Source organism: Dama dama, chromosome 23 (genome assembly GCF_033118175.1).
Source record: "Dama dama isolate Ldn47 chromosome 23, ASM3311817v1, whole genome shotgun sequence".
Taxonomy (NCBI): domain Eukaryota; kingdom Metazoa; phylum Chordata; class Mammalia; order Artiodactyla; family Cervidae; genus Dama; species Dama dama.
This window is the reverse complement of record NC_083703.1, coordinates 43,234,863-43,256,326: the sequence shown is the minus strand read 5'-3', so window position 1 is coordinate 43,256,326 and position 21,464 is coordinate 43,234,863. Positions and strand designations below refer to the sequence as shown.

Here is a 21,464-nt window from a genome sequence, read left to right as displayed (position 1 = left end):
CTTTTTCACAATTAGTCCATTGAGTTGTGCATTCACTTCATTTCAAATGGGTTTACCTTCTCTCATGCACTTGCACACTGAGATTTATTTACCAAAACAGACAGCTATGTCAAGACAAAAGCTACAAAAATCTAGAGCAGTTTCAGTAAGAGAAAAGGAAAAAGCATTCCAATTAACAGGTGTAACATTTGACAAGAGAATTAAAAAATGGAGTAGAATGAATGTCACAGGAAAAGCACCGAGACACAGCACACGATGCGTCGTTCCAACGGTGGACTTCCACAGCCTCACCCCAGGTTGCAGCTGGCCCTGCGGCAGGCGTACCTCCTGACCATCAGAAGCCCCCGGTCACTTGGCTCTGTGCTGTCAAAGGTGCCCCCGACAAACAGATGCCTCACAGCAGGAAGAGTGAGAATAAGCAAGCTAAAGATTCAACTGAGGACACGAGTTTCTGCTGGGCACATTTCAAAGCTATTCAGGAAAAAAATGTCTCAAACTTTTCTAGGTATCTGTGTTCAACATTACTCTAGAGGCCAATTATCTTTCTCGTTTACTTGACTAAAACATTTGACCAATGAACAAATACTTATTGGAACCTTGAGATTTTAGTTGGCATCATGACCTACCACAAGAACCAACATTATATACAGCTCCTTAAAAACCCAACAAAAACTTAGGCTTCTTGTTGTTGTTCAGTCGCTCAGTCCTGCTTGACTCTCTGCAACCCCATGGACTACAGCACACCAGACTCCTCGTCCTCCATTATCTCCACCTAGGCTATGTTAATGGAAATATATTGGCCAAGGAAAGTAAAAGTTCCACTGAAACTGAGTCGGCATCCAACATTTGAAGCATCAGGTCTGGTCTGGCTCAATTCTGTCATATATACGGTAATCTTGGCAAGTCAGAATTTTCAAAGAAAAGTGGCCAAGAGAACTAGACAGCATATTATATGAGAAACAACCACAGGCACTGGAAATGTGCAGCACAGTGCAAAAAAGAATTCGAGGGTGTGTGCCAGTTATTAAAATATCTGAGAAACTATGTATTTACAAACTACATGGACTTCCCTGGTGGCTCAGATGGTAAAGAATGTGCCTGCAATGTGGGAGACCTGGGTTCAGTCCCTGGATCAAGCAGATTCCCTGGAGAAGGGCATGGCTACCTACTCCAGTATTCTGGCCTGGAGAATTCCATGGACAGAGGAGCCTGGCAGGCTACAGTCCATGGGGTCATACAGTCCATGGAGTGCAACACAGAGGAAAAAGAGAATTAAGAGGTTGAGCGGCAGCTGTTAAGATATCTGAAAAGCTATGTATTTACATACCACATAGTTCAGTGGTTAAGTGTGGGGTTCCTGAGTCAGACAAATGTGGCTTCAAACTAGTTCTCACTAGTCATGAGCTATGAGATTCATGGGTTCTTTCACACCTGTATACCTCAGTGTCCCCTCATGTATATGCCAAGGACAGCACATCTCAGAGGGCTGCTATGAAAGGCTATGTAAAATCAACTTTGACAATACCCACAAATAATTAGTGCACAAGTGCCTGTACATAATGTTAGCTATTATTAAAGGATAAACAATGGTTTTATCTTTCTCTTGAACTTCCCACCATCTACACGTTTCCTATCCTGTTTATTCATTCTGCCTAGAACTGTCCTTCCTGTCATTCCATCTTCAAAATCCTATCCATTAATACAAACAGTTGACAAATAAGACAGTGATTTAGCAAAAATTCATAATAATCTATGTTGAAACAGGTAAATCCTAATTGTACGTAAATTAAACCTCAACAAATCTAACCTTAAAAATACACAGATGAAATAAAAAAACATATATATAGATGAAATACATTTGCTTATTTTTGCAAAAAGAAACACAAGGATAAATCAGAATTAAGTAAAAATGACCACCTAACAAAGTGGAAAGAATGGAATAGCAAAGGTAATAACAAGACTCTAAATTTATCTTTTAATATAACTTTGACTTTCAAGTCATGTAATTGTTTTACATATTTGAAAATATTAAATCAAAAGGGAAAAATAAAACTCAAAAGGTTAATCCTTCAACCTTTTTTAAATTAAGGAGGTGGCTGAAGCTATTAATATAGCTAAGAGCTCAAGAGAGTGTAAAACTTTTAAATAAAAAATCATACCACAAACGGTGTTTAAAAGAATCTTCAAAGTCTTGGACTGTGATTTCTATGAAGACACTTTATTTACATCAGATGCGCGTCACTGACAAGACTGATTTCTAACCCAGGCTCACAGCAAGGACTCCGTCCACTCAACCAGGAGCCGCTCCTTCCTCACCACCTGTCACTCTCAACCCAGCTACCATCCTTAGTGCTAGTTTCTACTTTCTAGCTAGAGTGTCTTTCAACACTTTAAGCCCAATATTTTCTCCCCTAATAGTAAGAAGTAAATAAATGGAGTTAGAGGAACTGCCAAAAAAACAAGGTTTTTAGGTGAGAAATCTTTCCCACTCTTAATGCGAAAATAATTCATGGACAATTTACTGGCACTTTTCCTGTTCTCCAAAAGCAAATCTTTCCCTCCTCTGAACTCCTACAGCACTTAGAAAATTTATCTGCCCTTTAGTTATACACATTTATCCTTCCTCAAACTGCTCATTTCTCATGGCAACAAAATCACCTTAAAAGGACAGAAGGTCTTTTCTAGGGGTGTTTGCTATTTAATAAGACTCAGAACAGAAGATGTTAACTCAGAGTCTTTCAAGAGCCAGTAGAAGAACTGATTTGGGGCAAGAAACAAAATCACTCCATCCTCACTGGGAACTCCTAGGAACAGAGATGCTGGAAGAGGGGGCACAGTACCAGGGACCAGACATGCCCCCAGGACAGCAGGCGGGACAGCGGCACTGGCAGCCAGCACAGACGGCCATCAGCTCACGGGCTCTGCAGCATCCCACCAGGGTCCCTGTGCCTTTGGGCCTCTCACTTTCTATGTCACATCAGGCCTGAGGTTTCTCACCTATAAACTGGAAACCCTACCTCATGAAGGCTTCACAAATCAATAAGAATGTGAAGCGTCTCCCACAGAGCCTAGCACACGGGAAACACTGCCAGCGATGCGTATGAATTATTCATCTGAAGAAAGACCCTAGACCCAGGAAGGCCCAGCTTCACCAGCAACAGGCTCCCAGATAAAAGCTCTCCAGGCTTCAAAGGAGAAGGCACTTTTGAACATCTTGTTTACGGACATATTGTCAACTGCTGAGAACAACATCTGGCACGTAACAGACATCCAATGACTGTGTTGACTGGGCGAGTGAGGGCATGGCCAATGCAGGAGACTGAATTTTCTGCCTAAGATCCCTTTCCATTATAAAGTCTTAATATTCTGTGAATATGAAATTACTTACTAGATGCCAGGGCTTCTGCTTCAGTGGAAGGAACCTTGTAGATCTTTCCTCCCTTATAAACAAAGCTCCCTTCAGTCACTTTGAAATCCAGATAGCGAGTGACCTCCGTAAAAAGCAGCATCTTAACCAGCTGACCTGTAGGAGTCACATAATTCAAACTGTTACTTACATCTTACTACTTTCAAAAGTTAGCAGAAAGAAAAGTAGTTTACTGATACTAATGGCTTTCCAATTTTTTCTTAGCATCGTCCATTAGCTCCTACAAAAGTCCCCAAAGCCATTTCTAATAGGACAATCAGAATGCAGACCTACTGTTTGGCAAATTTAGCCTTTTTTTTAAATGTTACAACTTCAAGGTGAATAACTTTATCAACTTGCTTTTGTAAAAATTATACAATAATTATTAGAAGTATGAGGTTTAGAATTACAGTACTATTACAATTAGGTCTGGGTTTCTTTAAGGTTCCTACTGCATATTAGAGAGAGGCAACTCAGGCAAGTTTTCCAGGAATTTGTGTTTTTCAGTTTCTAAGTCAATTTATATTTATTAAAATGAACACTAGTTTTGGATCAAGAAAAATCTAGGATAAACCAAAAAACATTTTGGTATACTAGAAGTAGTAAACTTCTTTGAGAAACCAAACAAAATTATTTTAAAACTCATTTGAAAGGACATATAAGGACAATCAGAAAATTTTTTTGAGAATAAAAAAGAGTAATGAGGAGAACTTTATGCAGTCAGATGTTTCAATATACTGTAAATTAATTAGTCCATAAATCAGTATAAAACAGAGACTCACATGTAAGAATTTAATACATGATGAACGTTTCCTAATCAGAGTAGAAAAGATATATGATGCTGAGCGACAACTGATTAGTCAATTTGAAAAACAAATTTCTATCCCTACTTCTCAAATAACGGGGTAATAAATTTATTCATTCAGTAAAATAGATGAACTTATACAGTGGAAAAAAGAAAACATAATACCATTAGAAGTAGCTATCCGAATTTGAAATTTTAAAGATAGCCTTTCAAATCAAAACCAGTAACAGAATGATCAACCAATGACTGCATGAAAACTAAAAGATTTTGTACAGAAGTAAAGCACAAGACTTATATGTAAGGCCAATGACAAACTGGAAAAGATACTTTCAACATACTTTAAAAGGGCATTTAACAACCTTTATAATGAGCTATTTTATGACATTAATAAAGAAAAACACAAAAATATCTATAGAAAAATGTGCAAAGCAGAAACCACTAAAGGGCATGAAAGCCAATAAACTCTAGAAATCATTTCACTCTCCAGTAAGCAGATATATATTAAAAATCCATTATTCCATCTTTTAGTATGACAAAATTCACAAAACCTAAAATGAATCACATCTGGGCATGGTAAAGGTACTGGAGAAGCGGCAGTCACAGTCTACCAGCGAAAAGTAAAATTTGGCAATATAAAGGAAATGTCTTAAAAGAGCCCTGCCTGAATCCCCATGCTATACTTCCTAGAGTGGACAATGAGACTTCTCTCTTCCATCCCCCCCACCACCCCACCCCACTTCCATCCCTCCCTCCCTCCCTCTCTCTCAAATATTCACAGTATAATGATTGAAAAAGATGTTAACTGGGAAAGGGGGAAAAAAAACTAGTGGATTATACACCAAAATATTAACCATGTTTCAAGATGATAAGATTTTGGTTATGCAAATTTTATTTCCTTTCTGCTAATCTGTGTTTTCTAATTTTAATTATTTAAGTAATAAACTTTTTGTATTTACAATTAACCTCAAGAAAATATTCAATTATTTAACTTTAAATTCAAGATTAAATTCAAATAAGATCTTTCCACTGAAACAAACTATAGCACACAAATTCCAAGGGGGAAAGGGTGGCACAAACATTTTCATGGGACATAGACTACAATTTGGCTTTTCAACCTCTTAGAAAAAGATGCTAAAATCACAGCAATTTATATATACTTAGCTGCTCTAATTAAAAATATCAACAATTAAAATGAAAAAATAACAGTGAAAGCCTACAAACTAGAAAAATATTAAAATGGATGTTTCTGAAGGCCCAGTTATCTAAGACTGTCACCAAGTATCAAAGGAAAGTCTGTTATAAACACAATTTTGACGGGTATGATGGCAGAGAATAATTTTGTTTCTCCAAAATGAATTACTGGTAAGTCAGTGCCTCCTCCCTCCATTATTAACGTACTGACCCTTGAAGTCTTTAACAGCCCCTATTACTCACCATACTGTTCCATTCAACAAAATCCACTTCCACCTACCCAGAATAATACTCTCTTAAAGAGTCAACAGCTACTTTCTACTTTCAAATCAGAGTCAATGTCCTGTCACAAATTTAAGTTGGAATTCTTTACCATTTGCCATAAGGAACTTGGGGATTAAGTCAACATTCCAGTCTCTTCCTCTGCCCATGGATGCTGGTGGAGCTCCGGGTATCTTAAATCTTTTGTATAACTAAAACCAAAACAAAAACACCCATAATGTGACAAAATTTAACTTTCATTATGCAACTATTTTTGATGAAGTGATTCTGATATAGCTAAATACCACCAACATGAGGTAAAGGACAACAAGGGCATTTCATTTTTAATCAGGCCACTTAGCCTGATTATTCTAACACACCCATAAATTAAATACATTACTAAACTAATAAATGGTAAAATAAATATTGCAGAGCTGGTTGTGTGTCTGCTTTTTACTGGCAAGAATACAGAACAAACTGTTACTGAAGTATTGGTTCTGCAAAGTTTGAGGCTCTAGTTAAAAAGCAGCTTGCAACTTAAAATTTAATATTCACTCAAACTCATGAATCCTATTGCTAAGGTGGAACAAAATAAACAAAAAGTTTCACTCAATAAAAACCCCAAGTGAGGGTGGCGGGGGGGGGGGGGGGGGGGGGGGGGGGGGACCCAAGTTCTCACATATATTACAAAAGAGAACAACTCAATCAAAAAATGGACAGAGGATATGAACAGACATTTCTCCAAAGACACAGATGGTCAAAATGTACATGATAAGATGTTCAACAATCAGAGAAATGCAAATCAAAACTACATGAGGTATCATCTCACACTGGTCAGAATGGCCATTATCAGTAAGTCTACAAACAATAAATGCTGGAGAGGATGTGGAGAAAACGGATTCCTCCTACACTGCTGGTCAGACTGTAAATTGGTAAGGCCACTATGGAGAACAGTATGGAAGTTCCTTAAAAAACTAAAAATAACTACCACAAGGTTCAACAATCCCGTTCCTGCCTTTTCTAAATCCAGCTTGTACATCTGAAGTTCTAGATTCTCGTACTATTGAAGCATAGAAAAACGTGGTTAGAAAGGATACATTCACCCCAAAGTTCCTTATACCATGACTTACAATAGCCAGGACCTGGAAACAAATGTCCATCAACAGAGGAAAGGATAAAGATGTTTTACATATACATGATGGGGTATTATGCAGCCATAAAAAATGTTGTTGCTAACTGTTTAGTCATTAAGCCATATCTGACTCTTTGCAACCCTATGAACTGCAGTAAGCCAGGCTTCCCTGTTCTTTACTATCTCCCAGAGTTTGTTCAAACTCATGTCCAACGAGTCAGGGATGCTATTGAACCATATTCTACCACCCGCTTCTGCTCTTGCCCTCAATCTTTTCCAGCATCAGGGTCTTTTCCAATGAGTCAGCTCTTCACATCAGGTGGCCAAAGTACTGGAGCTTCAGCTTCAGTTCTTCCAGAGTTGATTTCCTTTAGGATTACTGGTTTGATCTCCCTGCTGTCGAAGGGACTCTCTAGCATCACAATTGAAAAAGAATCAATTGTTTGGCACTCAGCCTTCTTTACAGTCCAACTCTCACATCCATACATGATTACTGGAAAAATCATAGCTTTGACTATACAGTCCTTTATCAGCAAAGTGATGGCTCTGATTTTAATATGCTGTCTAGGTTCATCATAGTTTTTCATCCAAGGAGCAAGCATCTTAATTATGTGGCTGCAGTCACCGTCCCCAGTGATTTTGGAGCCCAAGAAAAGAAAATCTGTCATTATTTCCACTTTTTCCCCATCTATTCTCCATGAAGTTAGGACCAGATGCCATGATCTCACTTTCTGCATGTTGAGTATTAAGTCAGCTTTTTCATTCTCCTCTTTCACCTTCATCAAGAGGTTCTTTAGGGCCTCTTTGCTTTTTGTTATCAAGGTGGTGTCATCTGCGTATCTAATGTTATTGATATTTCTCCCAGCAATCTTGATTCCAGCTTGTGCTTCATCTAGCCCAGCATTTTGCATGATGTACTCTGCACATGAGTTACATAAGGCGGGTGATAACATACAGCCTTGAGTACTCCTTTCCCAATTTGGAATGTTGTTCTGTGTCCAGTTCTAACTGTTGTTTCTTGTCCTGCATACAGGTTTCTCAGGAGGCAGGTAAAGTGGTCTGGTATTCCCATCTCTAAGAATTTTCCAGTTTGTTGCGATCCACACAGTCAAAGGTTTTAGTATAGTCAATGAAGCAGAAATAGATATTTTTCTGGAATTCTCTTGCTTTTTCTATGGTCCAATGGATGTTTGCGATTTGATCTCCGGTTTCTCTGCCTTTTCTAAATCCAGCTTGTACATCTGGAAGTTTTTGATTCTCGTACTGTTGAAGCACAGTTTGAAGGATTTTGAGTATTACCTTGCTAGTGTGTGAAATGAGGGCAATTATACAGTAGTTTGAATATTCTTTGGCATTGCCTTTCATTGGGACTGGAATGAAAACTGACCGTTTCCAGTCCCGCGGCCACTGCTAAGTTTTCCAAATTGCTGGCATACTGAGTGCAGCATTTTAACAGCATCATCTTTTAGGATTTTAAATAGCTCAGCTGAAATTTAATGAAATTTGCAACAACATGGGATCAGCCAAAAAATAAAATAAAGAAAATATGAAAAAGAATATGTGCCTATGGATATAAACATGTGTAACTGAATCATTCTGCTGTACAACATAAATTAACACAACATTGTAGATCAACTATATTTCAATAAAATAAAAGTGCACTAAGCTTTGGAGTCATATAACCTGGGTTCTCTCAGCCCAGCTCTGTGATTGAAAACCCACAGAAACTATTTGCCATCTGAAAACACAAGGATAAAATCTTTTGAGTGGCTGTGATCAGCACTGGTGTGTGTCAGGTCTGCATCAAGAAGTAGCCCCCATGCACCCCATCCAGTCTACACTCTATTACCTCCAAGAGACAACAGGTACCTGCTCTGACTGACAACAGAGGTGACTATGGAACATTTCTTCTACAAGCCCCAAATAAGGAGCTCCCAGAAATTATGACGCTACAGATAATCTATTAAAAAAACAGAACTGAAATCATCCATAGAAAGTAGAGATTCACGAGGAAAAGACTCAAAGCACAAAAGGCACCTTCATTCACTCTAGTACTTACATCTTCCAGTGGTGTTATAGATGCACTCTCTCCTCCATAATATGGGTTTCTATCCATGTGAAGAACTTTCTTCCCATTCACTGACATTATACCTGACAGGATACATTCCTACAGGGAAAGGATAAACATCTTCAAAGGAAGGAAAAGTGCTGTAGCATGTTTCAAACATAGTTTTTTTAATAACCCTGTCATTAAACATTCTTTTAGTAATTAATGCTTTTTGTACAGGCAATGTCTGATGTAACTTTAAGGACAAACCCCTAAAACAACCAGACTTCAAAGTGTGGTCAGTGGACTCCTCTGGGTCCCAAGGTTAAAACTACTTTCTTAGCAACACTAAGACATTATGAAGTTTTTCCCACTGGGTTACATTTGCAAGAGCAATGGTGGATAAAATGAAGGCAGTGGCTCCAACTGCACTAGTCATTATATTCTTCACCACAAGGTACTCACAGTTTTAAAACACAAGGTCTGTTTCACTTAAGACTATCCTTAAAAAAAAAAAACAAAAAAACAAAACTATCCTTGATGAAGCATAAAAAGTCACCTCTGTTAAACAACACCCTCAAACACCCATCTTTTAAATATCCTGTGTAGCAAAATGGGAAGTATATATAAAGCAATGCTGGGTCTAGGAAAGCCTTTTGGGTGACTGATTTATAAGTTGAACTAGCTATGTTTTTCATGGATCATCATTTTTACTTGGACAAATAACTGACTGACAAACTATGATTACTCAGACTTAAGTACTGGGCAGACATTTTCACAAAAATGAATGTCAAAGAAAACTAACTGATCGTGTTTGCTGTCAAAAACAAAAGTCAAAAATCTTTATTGAAAATTTGAATTTTGGGAAACTTATATCCATACCACGGGCACGTCAGACCCTTTCAGACAACATCAGTGACACTGCATGCATCCATGCTAAGTCACTTCAGCCCTGTCTGACTCTTTGCGACCCCACGGACTGTAGCCCACAAGGCTCATCTGTCCATGGGATTCTCCAGGTAAGAATACTGGAGTAGGTTGCCATGCCCTTCTCCAGGGTCAGTGACATTAACAAATATGAATTTTTGATATTGCACAATGAAATGTGTCAACAATTCAGAAGATCTGCAATACTTAGTAAACTAGTACTTTTCAAGTGACCAATGATGTTACAAAATCAAACAGTGGGCTAAAAGTGGAATTCAAAGTTCAAGCTAGATTAATGCATTTTAATCTAATAGAGTATACAATGTTCACTGATGTAGTTTCAAATTTCATATTACAAATTAATCTTTAAAAAATTTGCCTCTCATGTTTTGGTATAAATCAAAGCATAGCCACAACAATCTGAATGGCTATTAAAATACTCCTCCTTCCAACTATACATCTGTCTAAAGCCTGATTTTGTTCATGTCTGTGAATGTTTAAGTCACTTCTGTTATGTCAGACTTTTTGTGACACCATGAACAAAAGCCCACCAGGCTCCTCTATCCATGGGATTCTCCAGGCAAGAATACTGAAGTGGGTTGCCATGCCCTCCTCCAGGTGATCTTCCTGACCCAGGGATTGAACCTGTGTCTCCCTGCATTGCAGGCAGATTCTTTACCACTGAGCCACCAGGGAGGCCAAATTTTCTTCCTATACTTTAACTAAGACAAAAACCATGAAAAGACTGAACACTGAAGCAGGTAAGACATTTTTTTGTTTTAGAAAAGTTATACTTCAAAATACTGTTTTTCACATTAACATATGATGAGTTTATCTTTGCTATCTTTAAGTGAATTAATAAAAATTTTTTAACTTCTCAGCACTGATTTCTAATAGGATAAATACTGAGAGATACTCTTACAAACAAAAGCTCATCAGGGTCCTCAATTTTTAAGAGTAAGTAGATCCTGAGACCAAGAGTTTGAAAACTAGAGCTCTAAATGAAGCATCCAGGAACCATCCGATTGATTAAACGATCACTCTCAGAAAAAAAGGTAAATAAAGCATGAGTATACTGAGACATATCAAATCAAGATGGGGGGAGATAGATTGAGAAAGAATCCAATTAATGGATTAATGAGAAGAAACAGAGATGGGATACACATTCACTCAAAACCATTATACCAGAGTTTAGGTGACAATAGCTTTTTTTTTTTTTTAAAGGACAAAGGTAATCCCCTGTAACTTTATAAATCCTAGTGCTTCTCAAATTTATCCAAGACTCCAGACAACAGGGAACAGTCTCTTCCCCCTAGAAGCCTGATTCAGAAATCTTTATCTTAAAAAATTCATACACATTTCAAATTTTCCTCCATAATGTACTATTCATTTTACTATTTTTAAATATTTTAAATTAGTTACTATCAGGTTCAAATTTTACTCCAGGAGAGTGCATCTTTTTATATTTGGATCAAGAAACAATACATTTTGAGTACCCCAGTAGGCCACCTCTAGCCACAATCACTTCTCAGCCTCAGCCACGCTCATGACTTTTAAGAGCAAAGATTTGTTTTTCCAGAGTTTCTGAACTCTGAATAAATGAAATCTTGTAGTATACATCTTTCAGTCAACATCCATGATTTACCTGCAGTCTAAGTTTTCTTACTCTTGCTATACAGCAGGGGTCCCCCAGGACAGGAGCCAAACCCAGCCTGCAGGCTGTGTTTGTAAGTGAAGTCTTCCTTACACCCGCGGCCATTCCTTTATGTACTGGTTGCTTTCAGTGTACCACAACAGCACTGTAGTTGTGTCGAAAACCACAGGGCCAGATAACCTACAATTTGACTTTGTGGACTTACACAGGTTTGCCTAACTCCACCAGCAGGGGATCTCACAGCGTGCTCCTGACTTGGTCATCACCCGTGAATTTGTTAGAAATGTAAATTTAAAGCAGATTCTGAAAGTTCACTTTGCACCCATATCACCCTAAAGCTTGTTAAAAGACTGCAAGGCCCCCCACCCCCGCAGAGCTTCTGAGCCAGCAGGTCCTCATGGAGCCTGAGAATCTACATTTCTCACCAGCTCCCAGGTAAGGTTAATACTGCTGGCTCCAGGATCAATGTCAAGAATCCCGAGGAAAGCATTGCTGCTAAAACTTCATTATTAAACACCCAGGGATCATGTTAAACTATAGATTTTGAATCCATGTATTTCGGGTGAGGCCTAACCTTCTGCATCTCTAGTAAGTTCTCAGGGGCTGCAGCACGGAGCATGCTACGGTAGCAGTCAGAGGATCTACTGAACGACTCCTCCTCACAGACACGACTCCTCCTCACAGACACGACTCCTCCTCACAGACACGCTGCAACTACTCCTCCAGGCTACTACTGATGGACACTGGGACAGTTTCCAGTTTGGGGCTGTTACAAATAATGCTCTATCAACATTCTCAGTGTCTTTCTTATGCATGCACTTGTTGGATATGTATCAAGCAGAGTACAAATACTGCCAAACTGTTTTTCAAAATGGTTCTACTTGTGCAAACAACATATGAAAGTTCCTGTTGTTTCATATCTTGCCCAACACTTGTGTTAAGTGTCTATTCATATTATTTGCCCATTTTTAAAATAGGCTCTTTTTTACTGTTATATAAAAATTCCTTATATACTCTAGATAGTTATAAATGCTTTATTGGCTCCATGTACTGCAGATACCTTCATCCACAGATTGACTTTTAACTTTCTTAACTGAGGTCTTGATAAACAGAACTGAAGGTATTTTAACTGTAAAATTTAACTCCAGCATTATCCAAACCAAGTCCCTTGCTTAAAAATCGAAAGAAGCACTAAAATATGATTCAACATATTATATGAAAGTAGATGTAATATTTACAATCTCAGAAACAGATAGTAGCATCAACAGAGGAAAACCAAATAGTCACATTTCCAGTTGACAAAAGCAGACTTCATGGTTCAACTTTCGGAAGCAAAATCACAGCAGCAACTTTGAGAGTTGCAGAGCTTCTATATATAACTTTTCACACTCCACTGCAAGCAAGCATGACCCACTACCTGCACCACGGCTCTAAAACAACCTCCGGAGACTGAGGCCTAATAAAGAACCCAATAATATAAAGATTCCACAGTCCAAAGAGCTGATACTAATTACCTTTAAAGAGCCTTGGAGCAAACATGATAAAAGCTAATTAATAAATTTGCAGGTTCACTGATTCTACTAAACCATCAATAAAAGACTGCTTTACACTGCCAAGAGAATACATAGTAGCACAAATGTAATACTTTAAATTTTACAACATGGAATGAAATCATTAACTCATTGATAAAACATGAATCATATCTGAGTATAGGGTATATATTCAGTTCAGTTCAGTCGCTCAGTCGTGTCCGACTCTTTGCGACCCCATGAACTATACAGTCCATGAAATTCTCCAGGCCAGAATACTGGAGTGGGTAGCCTTTCCCTTCTCCAGGGGATCTTCCCCACTCAGGGATCAAACCGGGAGAATATACAGAGACTCATCCAAAATAACCAGAACTAAAAACCATCTTCAGAATCCAAGTTTTTGTTTTTTCGGTTTATTTATTTTTTGCTATTATCCCTTGTTTATCTTTTACTTTTAGGGCTGAGAACATGTAAGGTACTCAATATGCATAAGTGAATGAATGAAAGCATGCATGCACTAATGAGATGCACACGGCAATCTCAGGCAAGGTTATTCATCCAAACTGGGCTCAGGCCCAGAATCCAAGTTCTTTATGATAATGGCATCTTCATGCTGTCCTACATAAAGAAGTAACCAGATTAAACAAAATGGTTAAAGTTCAGCTGCAGCAAAATTCTAGTCTCTGTAGATGTGTGGGTGTGGTGATGGCCAAGAAGGACCAATTAGTTATACTGCACGCAACCCCCACCCCGGCTGCTTCCTACTTAAGGGCAACCTAGGCTTGAAGAGAATAGAGCCAGAACACATAATATTTTGATACAACTTCCAAGTGACCAAACTAAGCTCCATGAACACTCTAAATCCTCCTGCATTTTAAATTTCTGGTATAATTAAAGGAAAAAAAAAAAAACAGTAAAAGCAAACAAAAATGTGACCTGGAAAACAAGGTACCTAACAACTCATGTTAAAGAAAAGTGCCTTTTGAAAACTACTTGTCTAGAAATACAAGGAAAATGTACGAACCAGAAAACTTAAATCAGTTCATCTCAGTGGTACGTATCTTACAGCAATAACATAATAAAAATGAATGCCAGTGTTTAACAGAATGTTTCTTCAAATGTCTGTAAAAAGTTAATTTATCTTGAAATTTGGTTCTAATTATATCATTCCTGCTCAAATCCTGTCTTACTGGCTAGAGGATGAAATTCAAACTTCTGAGCCTACTGTCTTCAGCATCCTTGGTGACATGCTTTCTTCCCAACTCCCTCATCCCCTAAACATGGATTCTCTTCTAATACTGACTTACGCTGCTCTCTCTGCCTAGAAAAATCATTCCTTGTGTTCAAAGCTTACCAGTATTTTTAATTTTCCAGTATTGCTCTAATTGATTTACGACACTGTAAAGATATAAAGCATAATGCTCTGAATTACAAACATCTTGAATTGAATACCACAGTAGGCTTAGTGAACATCCATCACCTCATGTAGATACAACATCAAATAGAAAAAAATTTTTCCTTGTGATTAGAATGCTTAAAGATTTACTCTAACAGCTTTCACTTAACATGTACAGCCGTGGTCTTTTTATCATGTTACCCATTACATCCCTAATACTTAATTATCTTATAACTAAGTTTGTACCTTTTGATTACCTTCATCTAAACCCCCTCCCCACTCTGCTTATTATGTTTTAAAGTCAGTTTAAATACCTCCTTCTTTATGCAAGTTTTTTATTCCAGTATCAGTATTCTCGCACATTTGAACTCTCTTAACAGCACTTTCTCACATTAACTCGTATTATAGCTACCTCCCATATGACAAGAAGCTACTCACAGACAGGTGTGTTTGCCTTTATATTGACCAGAAATGAGCACAATGGTCATAGACATGTGAGCCACAGGTTTACCCAGCGGTCTTTTCCAACCAATGTCTCACTACTGCCTCAAAATGCTGATATACGTCTGATTTACTTCTACTCTACTGGACCAGTATGCTTAAGGCTGATTTAAAATACAGACTGCCTACACAGTATTTATACCTTTCAAAAATAAGACAACTGCATATATTGGTCCTGTGATCACTACTGCAGTGGACAAAATGTCCTTTGTCCACAGAACTCTAACAGCAATGGCAGATTTTCAAGGAGCAAATAAAAAATGGCAATTCAAGATTTTTTTTAAATCAGGTACAAAAACTCTTTGACATCACAAATTTTAACACAGAGGAAAGAGGAAAAGTATGTCTGGGATATAAAACAATGTTTTAAACAAATAATTCTGAGAATAACCTGGTTAGAGATCACTAAAGTGTCTTCTTTGATTCAGAGATCCTTATGAAAATTACCATGCAGAACACAAAATAGCGCTGGGAAGCACAAGCAGCTGTGGAGCTAGCTGCCCTTGTTTTATTATGTATTACTATTTCTAAGACTAAGCACACAATTTCTAAGATTCATGAATTCATTGCCAAGCCCAAAGTCAATCAGATACAGCAAGTTAGTGGTCAGAGGATATCCATGGTCCCCAGTCTACCCACCAAAGTAAGCAAAGAGGGGAAAAAAGGAAAAGCAGACTGTAGAACTAACTACCAAAGCCCAGCCATCTAAGAGGACTTAGTAAGAAGGCCAAAGTTCCCACAGAGCTCAGGAGGCCTCAATGGCTCCATTGTGTTACAGCAGTACTCAGTAATTAACCCTCCCGGTGTGAAATCTTGTTATCAGGTGTTCATTACATTCCCTAGTCTGTTAAAGAAGCTGTGACATCATTTGAAAGCTTTTTTCTAAAAATTATGGTTCAGGCGCCTTCTTAGCACAGTGGGCAGCGCATCAGTCTCATAATCTAAAAATTATGGTTCTTTTAATTTATCTTTAATCCCCAGATCAATTCAACTTTTCCACTGTGCTGTCTTTAAACTGCTTCGGCTGATTGGGGAAAGTGGTATTTCCCAACTATGTTTTATGGACTCTGGTTCTGAAAAGGCGCTTCTATGATTCAGTACATTTACAAATACATTCCTCACTTACTATACCTCAAAAAAAATAGTTAGGGGTCTTTAAAGGGAAAACCATCAATTACTTAAAAAATTCAACTATATAGAACATTGCATTTCTTGAAGATTTTGCTCTAGTTTATAGCAAACTGTTTTAACCCTTCTTTAAAGTTACTGTCAATATTGGTGCACTAATATGACCTCATTTTAGACATAATAATCCATAAAAAACAATGGCCACATTAGAAAACAGAGAAACCCCAAAACTTCCTTACACTTTAAAAATAACAAGTTAATTGCACTAAAAGTAATTAACACACAAGAATCACATAATATTTGGTATCCATAACTGATAACATACGCCTGTTTTCAGGTTCTTAAATCTCAGGCACTAAATATAAGTCTAAAATTAAGTAAATAAATGTTATGTTCACACCAAATACTCAAATTATAAATTGAGGGTTTTTAACGTTGGTGGTCTCAAGTAATCAAAGTTCTCCTATCAATAAAAATGAAGGTAAAAGATTTATCATTATTAAAATCATCCCATCATCACTACTACCAACGACTGTAATACAACAGTAATAATATGACTGCTCCGAATTGATACAATTCTCAAAGAATATCTCGCAACAACACTCTAGGAAGGTTCACAGGAAATATAGTTATCACAGCTATACAAATGACAACAGAAATTGCTCTGATTTCTAAGTATGCACCTACCATTCATCAAAAAGGTCACAATTAATCCAAATGAAAATGTAAATAAGGTGCAACTTGGTTGTTATACAGTAAGACTGTCTGCTTTGATACAAAGTGATCCTTCTGAGCTAGGCATGTAGAAACCAGCAGGAGGGGAAAAAAAGGAAGAGGAGGAAAAAAAAAAAAAAAGAAACAAACCTGCATGAGGAAGGATTTGCACTCATTTGTCCATGTTTAACTGACCTAATCAAGAGCAAATCTGAAAGACCAGCAGTTACGGTAGAAACACAGTGGAACTAACTGGCTCTAACAAAAGGCTGGTAGCAACAGTGCCCATTCCAAAGGGCAAACTAAACTACTAAGCTCAGCTCAGAATCCCAATTAAGCACTTCGGAAATGGGCGGGGGGGGGGGGGGGGGGGGGGGGGGGGGGGGGACCAACCCTGCAGTGGGTAGGCCTACTCATTTAGGCATCCAACGCTCACCAAAGAAAGTCAACCCAATATCTCACATTCCATCACTCTCATCTACTTTGTACAATTTCCCAGCCAGTCCCGTCTTTTTCTGGACTGGTCAAACGTAGTGAAGCATTCAGAAATGAGTATTACCCAACAATCATCATAAGTCACCATAAACAGAAAATGACATGCCAGCAAAGTATCACTGTAAGTTTCCAACAATTTTTTCATAAAAATACTAGCGAAATGCAAGTTTCACAATTTTCTCTTGTCCAGAGAAATCTAAAATAGTTATTCTGGAATGCTACCTGAAAAAAAATTTTAAATCTTGAGAGATTACAATGCGTTTCAACACATTTACATCAAATGACTCAGGACTTTGAGATCAGTTCATATGGAAAACACAAGATCAAAATCAGGGTTCATCTTCTAAAACGAAGCAGCCAGCCCATGTCAGTATTTCAAATTTCCAAAAAACTTTTCATAAATGGAAAAACTTTTGATAAATGGAAGACATTTCCTGGCTTCAAATGGAATTCTTTTGCAAGATGAGCTGTCTTCATTTTCTCTTAAAAAGCACAGAAAAGAAGTACAACTCCTGCCTGCGTTATCCGCGGAATATCACCTGAAGTCCTCTGAGCAGACAGCTAAGAAAATACATTACCACGGTGACAGGAACACCTGGCCTCCAGCAACCAACCAATTCATCACCAACTCCTTTTCTCAGGGGAAAAGGTTCAGAAGAGCCGAGGCGGGCAAGGACAGACCACACATAAGGCTGGCGAAAGCCAGGTGAGACCCATTTGAAGGAAAACTCATATCCAATCCCATGGTCGTTCAAGTGGGATTGGGAGAGTGGTTACATAGGAATGGACAATGCTTCTCACCTGGGGTGGGGGAGGAGGCTAAGAAAACCAGTTTTCTAAAAAAAAAAAAAAAAGTTTAAATTCACTGACCTGAATTACCTACCTAACAGCGGTTACCTGTGACTGGTCACCGAAACTGACTAGCAGCGGGGCCTGGAGACTGAGGAGGAAACGCCACCGGGCTAGGCTTCACCCTCCCCCACTCCTTTCCGTCTCCAGAGGAGAGAGGCCCTCGACCGGCAAGGGAGGCGCAGCGACGCCGCAACCGGGGCTTTCTCGGCCTCGCCTTCCCCAGCGACACTTGCTCGGCCGCCCCAACCCGTCCCGGCACCTGCCCGGGCCGGGCTTTTGCACACCGCGGTGTCCCCTCCCCGCAGGCCCCGCTGCAGGCCCGGCCCGCCCGGAAAGACCCCTCCGGGTGGAGACCCCCAGCCTCGCGGTGCGGGGGTGCGGGAAGGACGAGGCTGAGCAGGGCGAGCGGCCGGCCCCCTCCCGGCTCCAGGCCTCCCGGCCCTCCCCGCCCCGGGCCGCCGCCCCTCCTCACCGTCAGGCCAGTGCCCAGCACGATCACGTCGTACTCCTCATTCATGGCGGGGCCGGGCGCGTACGGAGACCCAGAGAAGGCTCAGAGCTCTAGGGATCTGGGGCTGCGGCTGCCCCGAGGAGGAGGCGGAGGACGGGGGGGCGAGCGCTCAGGCCGGAAGGAGACCGAGGGAAAAGGGACGCGGGGGCAGAGGATACACGGTGCTGGCGAGCGGAGAGCCGGCCGCCACCTCAGACGGGAAGAGAAGAACGGAGCGGGGAGGGTAGGGAACGCTGCGAGGGAGAGACAGGCGGGCTGCGACCGCGGCCTCCGCAGCCGGGGCGAGGCCGGGAGGAAGCCGTCGATCACGCCCTTCCCGCTCGCTCATTGGCTACGTCTCCGTCGCCCACCCGACCCGCTTCCCCTCCCACCTCTCGCGAGAAAAGGGCGGGCCGAGCCCCTGGTGGATTTCGGATCCGTTCCCAGAGTGCTGCCGCCGTGGTTGGGGGGGGGGGGGGGGCGGCTGCGCGCGGGCCTTCGAGGGCGGGGGCGGGGGCGGGGTCGAGCCTGTGGCCGACGCGGGGGCAGTTGTCCGGTTTTTCACTCCCGCTCTCCAGCGGGCTCTGGGGCGCGCCTGCCGCTGCCCTTGGACTTTGGGCCCGCAGCGACCACGTGGCTGGGACTGCCCCCCCCACCCCCCTGCCCCGGGACCGCGGGCGGCCTCCCGCAGCCCCGCAGACCCGGAGCTGACGCCATGCGGCCCGACTCCGGCTGCGGCTCGGCCCTCTGCTCGCCTAGCTGGTCCTCTGCAACTTGTCTTGGTTTTCTTTTTATTGAACCTCCATTTTCTGAAGGAAAAAAGACCCAGTGAATTTTAAGGAGTTCAACTTCCCTCCCAATGTCATTCTTGCTTGATGCATTGGCCCATGTGCAGCCTTTGGAAATAAGAATTTAAAAAAAAAAAGACCTCTCCTTTTGAAAAGGAAACTTCAGCATATAGGGGAAGGGCAGATTTGATCGGAAGCAGGTCTGCGCCTACTGAGAGCTATAATCTAAAACAGCTGTAAAGATAGCTGACCAGCACGTGAACGGATTTAGGCCACAGAGTGTAGGAAAAGAAAAAGATTCCCTGGTTTTTGCCTTCCATACCCAAGCCGGCCCAGCCCTGCAAACACACGTTTTTTCAGGTTTCTATTTGGCAATCTCCAGCCCTGGTGGCTTATGTTCTCAACCGAAAAGAGCAGATCCGGTGTTTTCAGCCTGAGTATGCAGACAAAAGAGTTGGTGTTTCCTTGAAGATTTATTCTCAAATAAGAGCTATTTAAAGTGAATCGTGGGAGACAGACCTACCTTCCTTCACGTTTAAATCACTCTGATTCATGACAGAATGCAACAGTTTTTTACAATGTTTCTTCATCCCTACATAGAGTTTAAGAGGGTATATTATATAAGACAATGGGCCGTTTGGGGGGAGGGAAGAAGAAAACTCTTTCAATGTACATCAGTCTTAACTGGATTTGTATACATTAGTGGCTAAAAGAATTTCTGTTGTTCAGTGGCTAAGTTGCCTAGGTCTCTTTGTGACCCCAGGGACTGCAGCACTCCAGGCTCCTGTGTCTTCCACTATCTCCCAGAGTTTGCTTTAATTCATAATGAATTTTTACAAGTAGACAAAAATCGAGTGCAAAGTTACTAGACTAGTGAACAGATTGTATAACCATGTTAACTGACTTTGGCTAAACAGGTGATGCCTTAAGAAAGTCCTGCTGTTGCTAAGTAATTCAGTGTCATATATATCTAGTATGTTTACAAACAACAGAAATATATGTCTTACAGTTCTGGAATCTAGAAAATATAAGGTCAAAATTTGTCTGTTGACAAACTTCCTGGTTCACCCTGTCTTTTCACTGTGCCCTCACGTTGGGAAGGAGACAGGGATCTCTCCGGGGATGCTTTTATCAGTCGGTAAAGAGTCGGACACAACTTAGCAACTAAACCACCACTGCCACCATGTCTTTGAACTGACCAAAAATATTGACTCATTAAAAAACGAAAGAAAGAAAGAAAATGAAGTCGCTCAATCGTGTCCAACTCTTTGTGACCCCGTGGACTGTAGATCGCCAGGCTCCTCTGTCCATGGGATTCTCCAGGCAATAATACTGGAGTAGGTTGCCATTTCCTTCTCCAGGGGATCTTCCCAACCCAGGGATCGAAACCGGGTCTCCCGCATTGCAGGCAGACGCTTTATCCTCTGATCCACCAGGGAAGCCCCCTATAACCTTTTTCACATATTGCCATCAGCCTCTGAATATTGAAGCAGATTTTACACATATCTGCTGACTTGTGTTGCCATGCCTTATGTGAAGGAAAATTTATTGATATTCACATGGAGTTACTGAAAGACTCAAAGGTATTGGAGAAGGAAACAGTATTTAAGGCTAATAAGGTTCCTCAGTCTGATCCCTTACACTTTAGTTTTGTTGGTAGATAAGTCCTGTGGCCCTGCAGAAGACAAAAAGAAAAAGAAAAAAATGCTAACCTTCAACAGACTGAGTCCATTCAGATTCCACCCCACCTAATCCAGTTGCCAAGGAATTTGGGGGACAATAAATATCTATGGTGAAGTGGTTTAAAAGCCACTAATTGGTTCAGTGTCTCAGAGACCACAGTCGGCAGTTCCTGATGGCAGGAAACCTTAGGTTGGGGGAAGCAGGTTAGTGGAGAGGAGTGGAAAACACCATCAACCTTGAAAGTGTTTTCAAATCTTTACCCAAAGCAAAAGGAGTCCGGAGAGAGTCTTATTTATTTACACTTGGTGCTTGGGAATCATTGTTTGCTGATTTCTGGTTCTGTTTCTCCAAGAAACAGAAACATTTTCATCATCTGTTTCTCCAAGCCCCTGCCTGCACTTTGCAAAAGAAGAGATAAGAGTCCAAGGAAAGGAAAATTATAGAGTGAACCTTAGTCCAGATCAT

At 40.4% G+C, this 21,464-nt stretch overlaps 1 protein-coding gene across 1 annotated transcript in view; it reads right to left on the bottom strand.

Moving 5' to 3' along the window:
* Positions 1-18,837, bottom strand: part of GDI2 (GDP dissociation inhibitor 2) — a 28,084-nt gene extending 9,247 nt beyond the window's left edge. The window contains exons 1-4 of the mRNA XM_061126529.1: positions 18,511-18,837; positions 8,855-8,962; positions 5,776-5,875; positions 3,389-3,523 (exon numbers count right to left, since the gene is read on the bottom strand). Coding sequence (XP_060982512.1) covers positions 3,389-3,523; positions 5,776-5,875; positions 8,855-8,962; positions 18,511-18,555 — 388 coding nt within the window. The 5' untranslated portion in view covers positions 18,556-18,837. The remainder of the gene's footprint in view (positions 1-3,388; positions 3,524-5,775; positions 5,876-8,854; positions 8,963-18,510) is intronic.
* Positions 18,838-21,464: the final 2,627 nt, after the last annotated feature.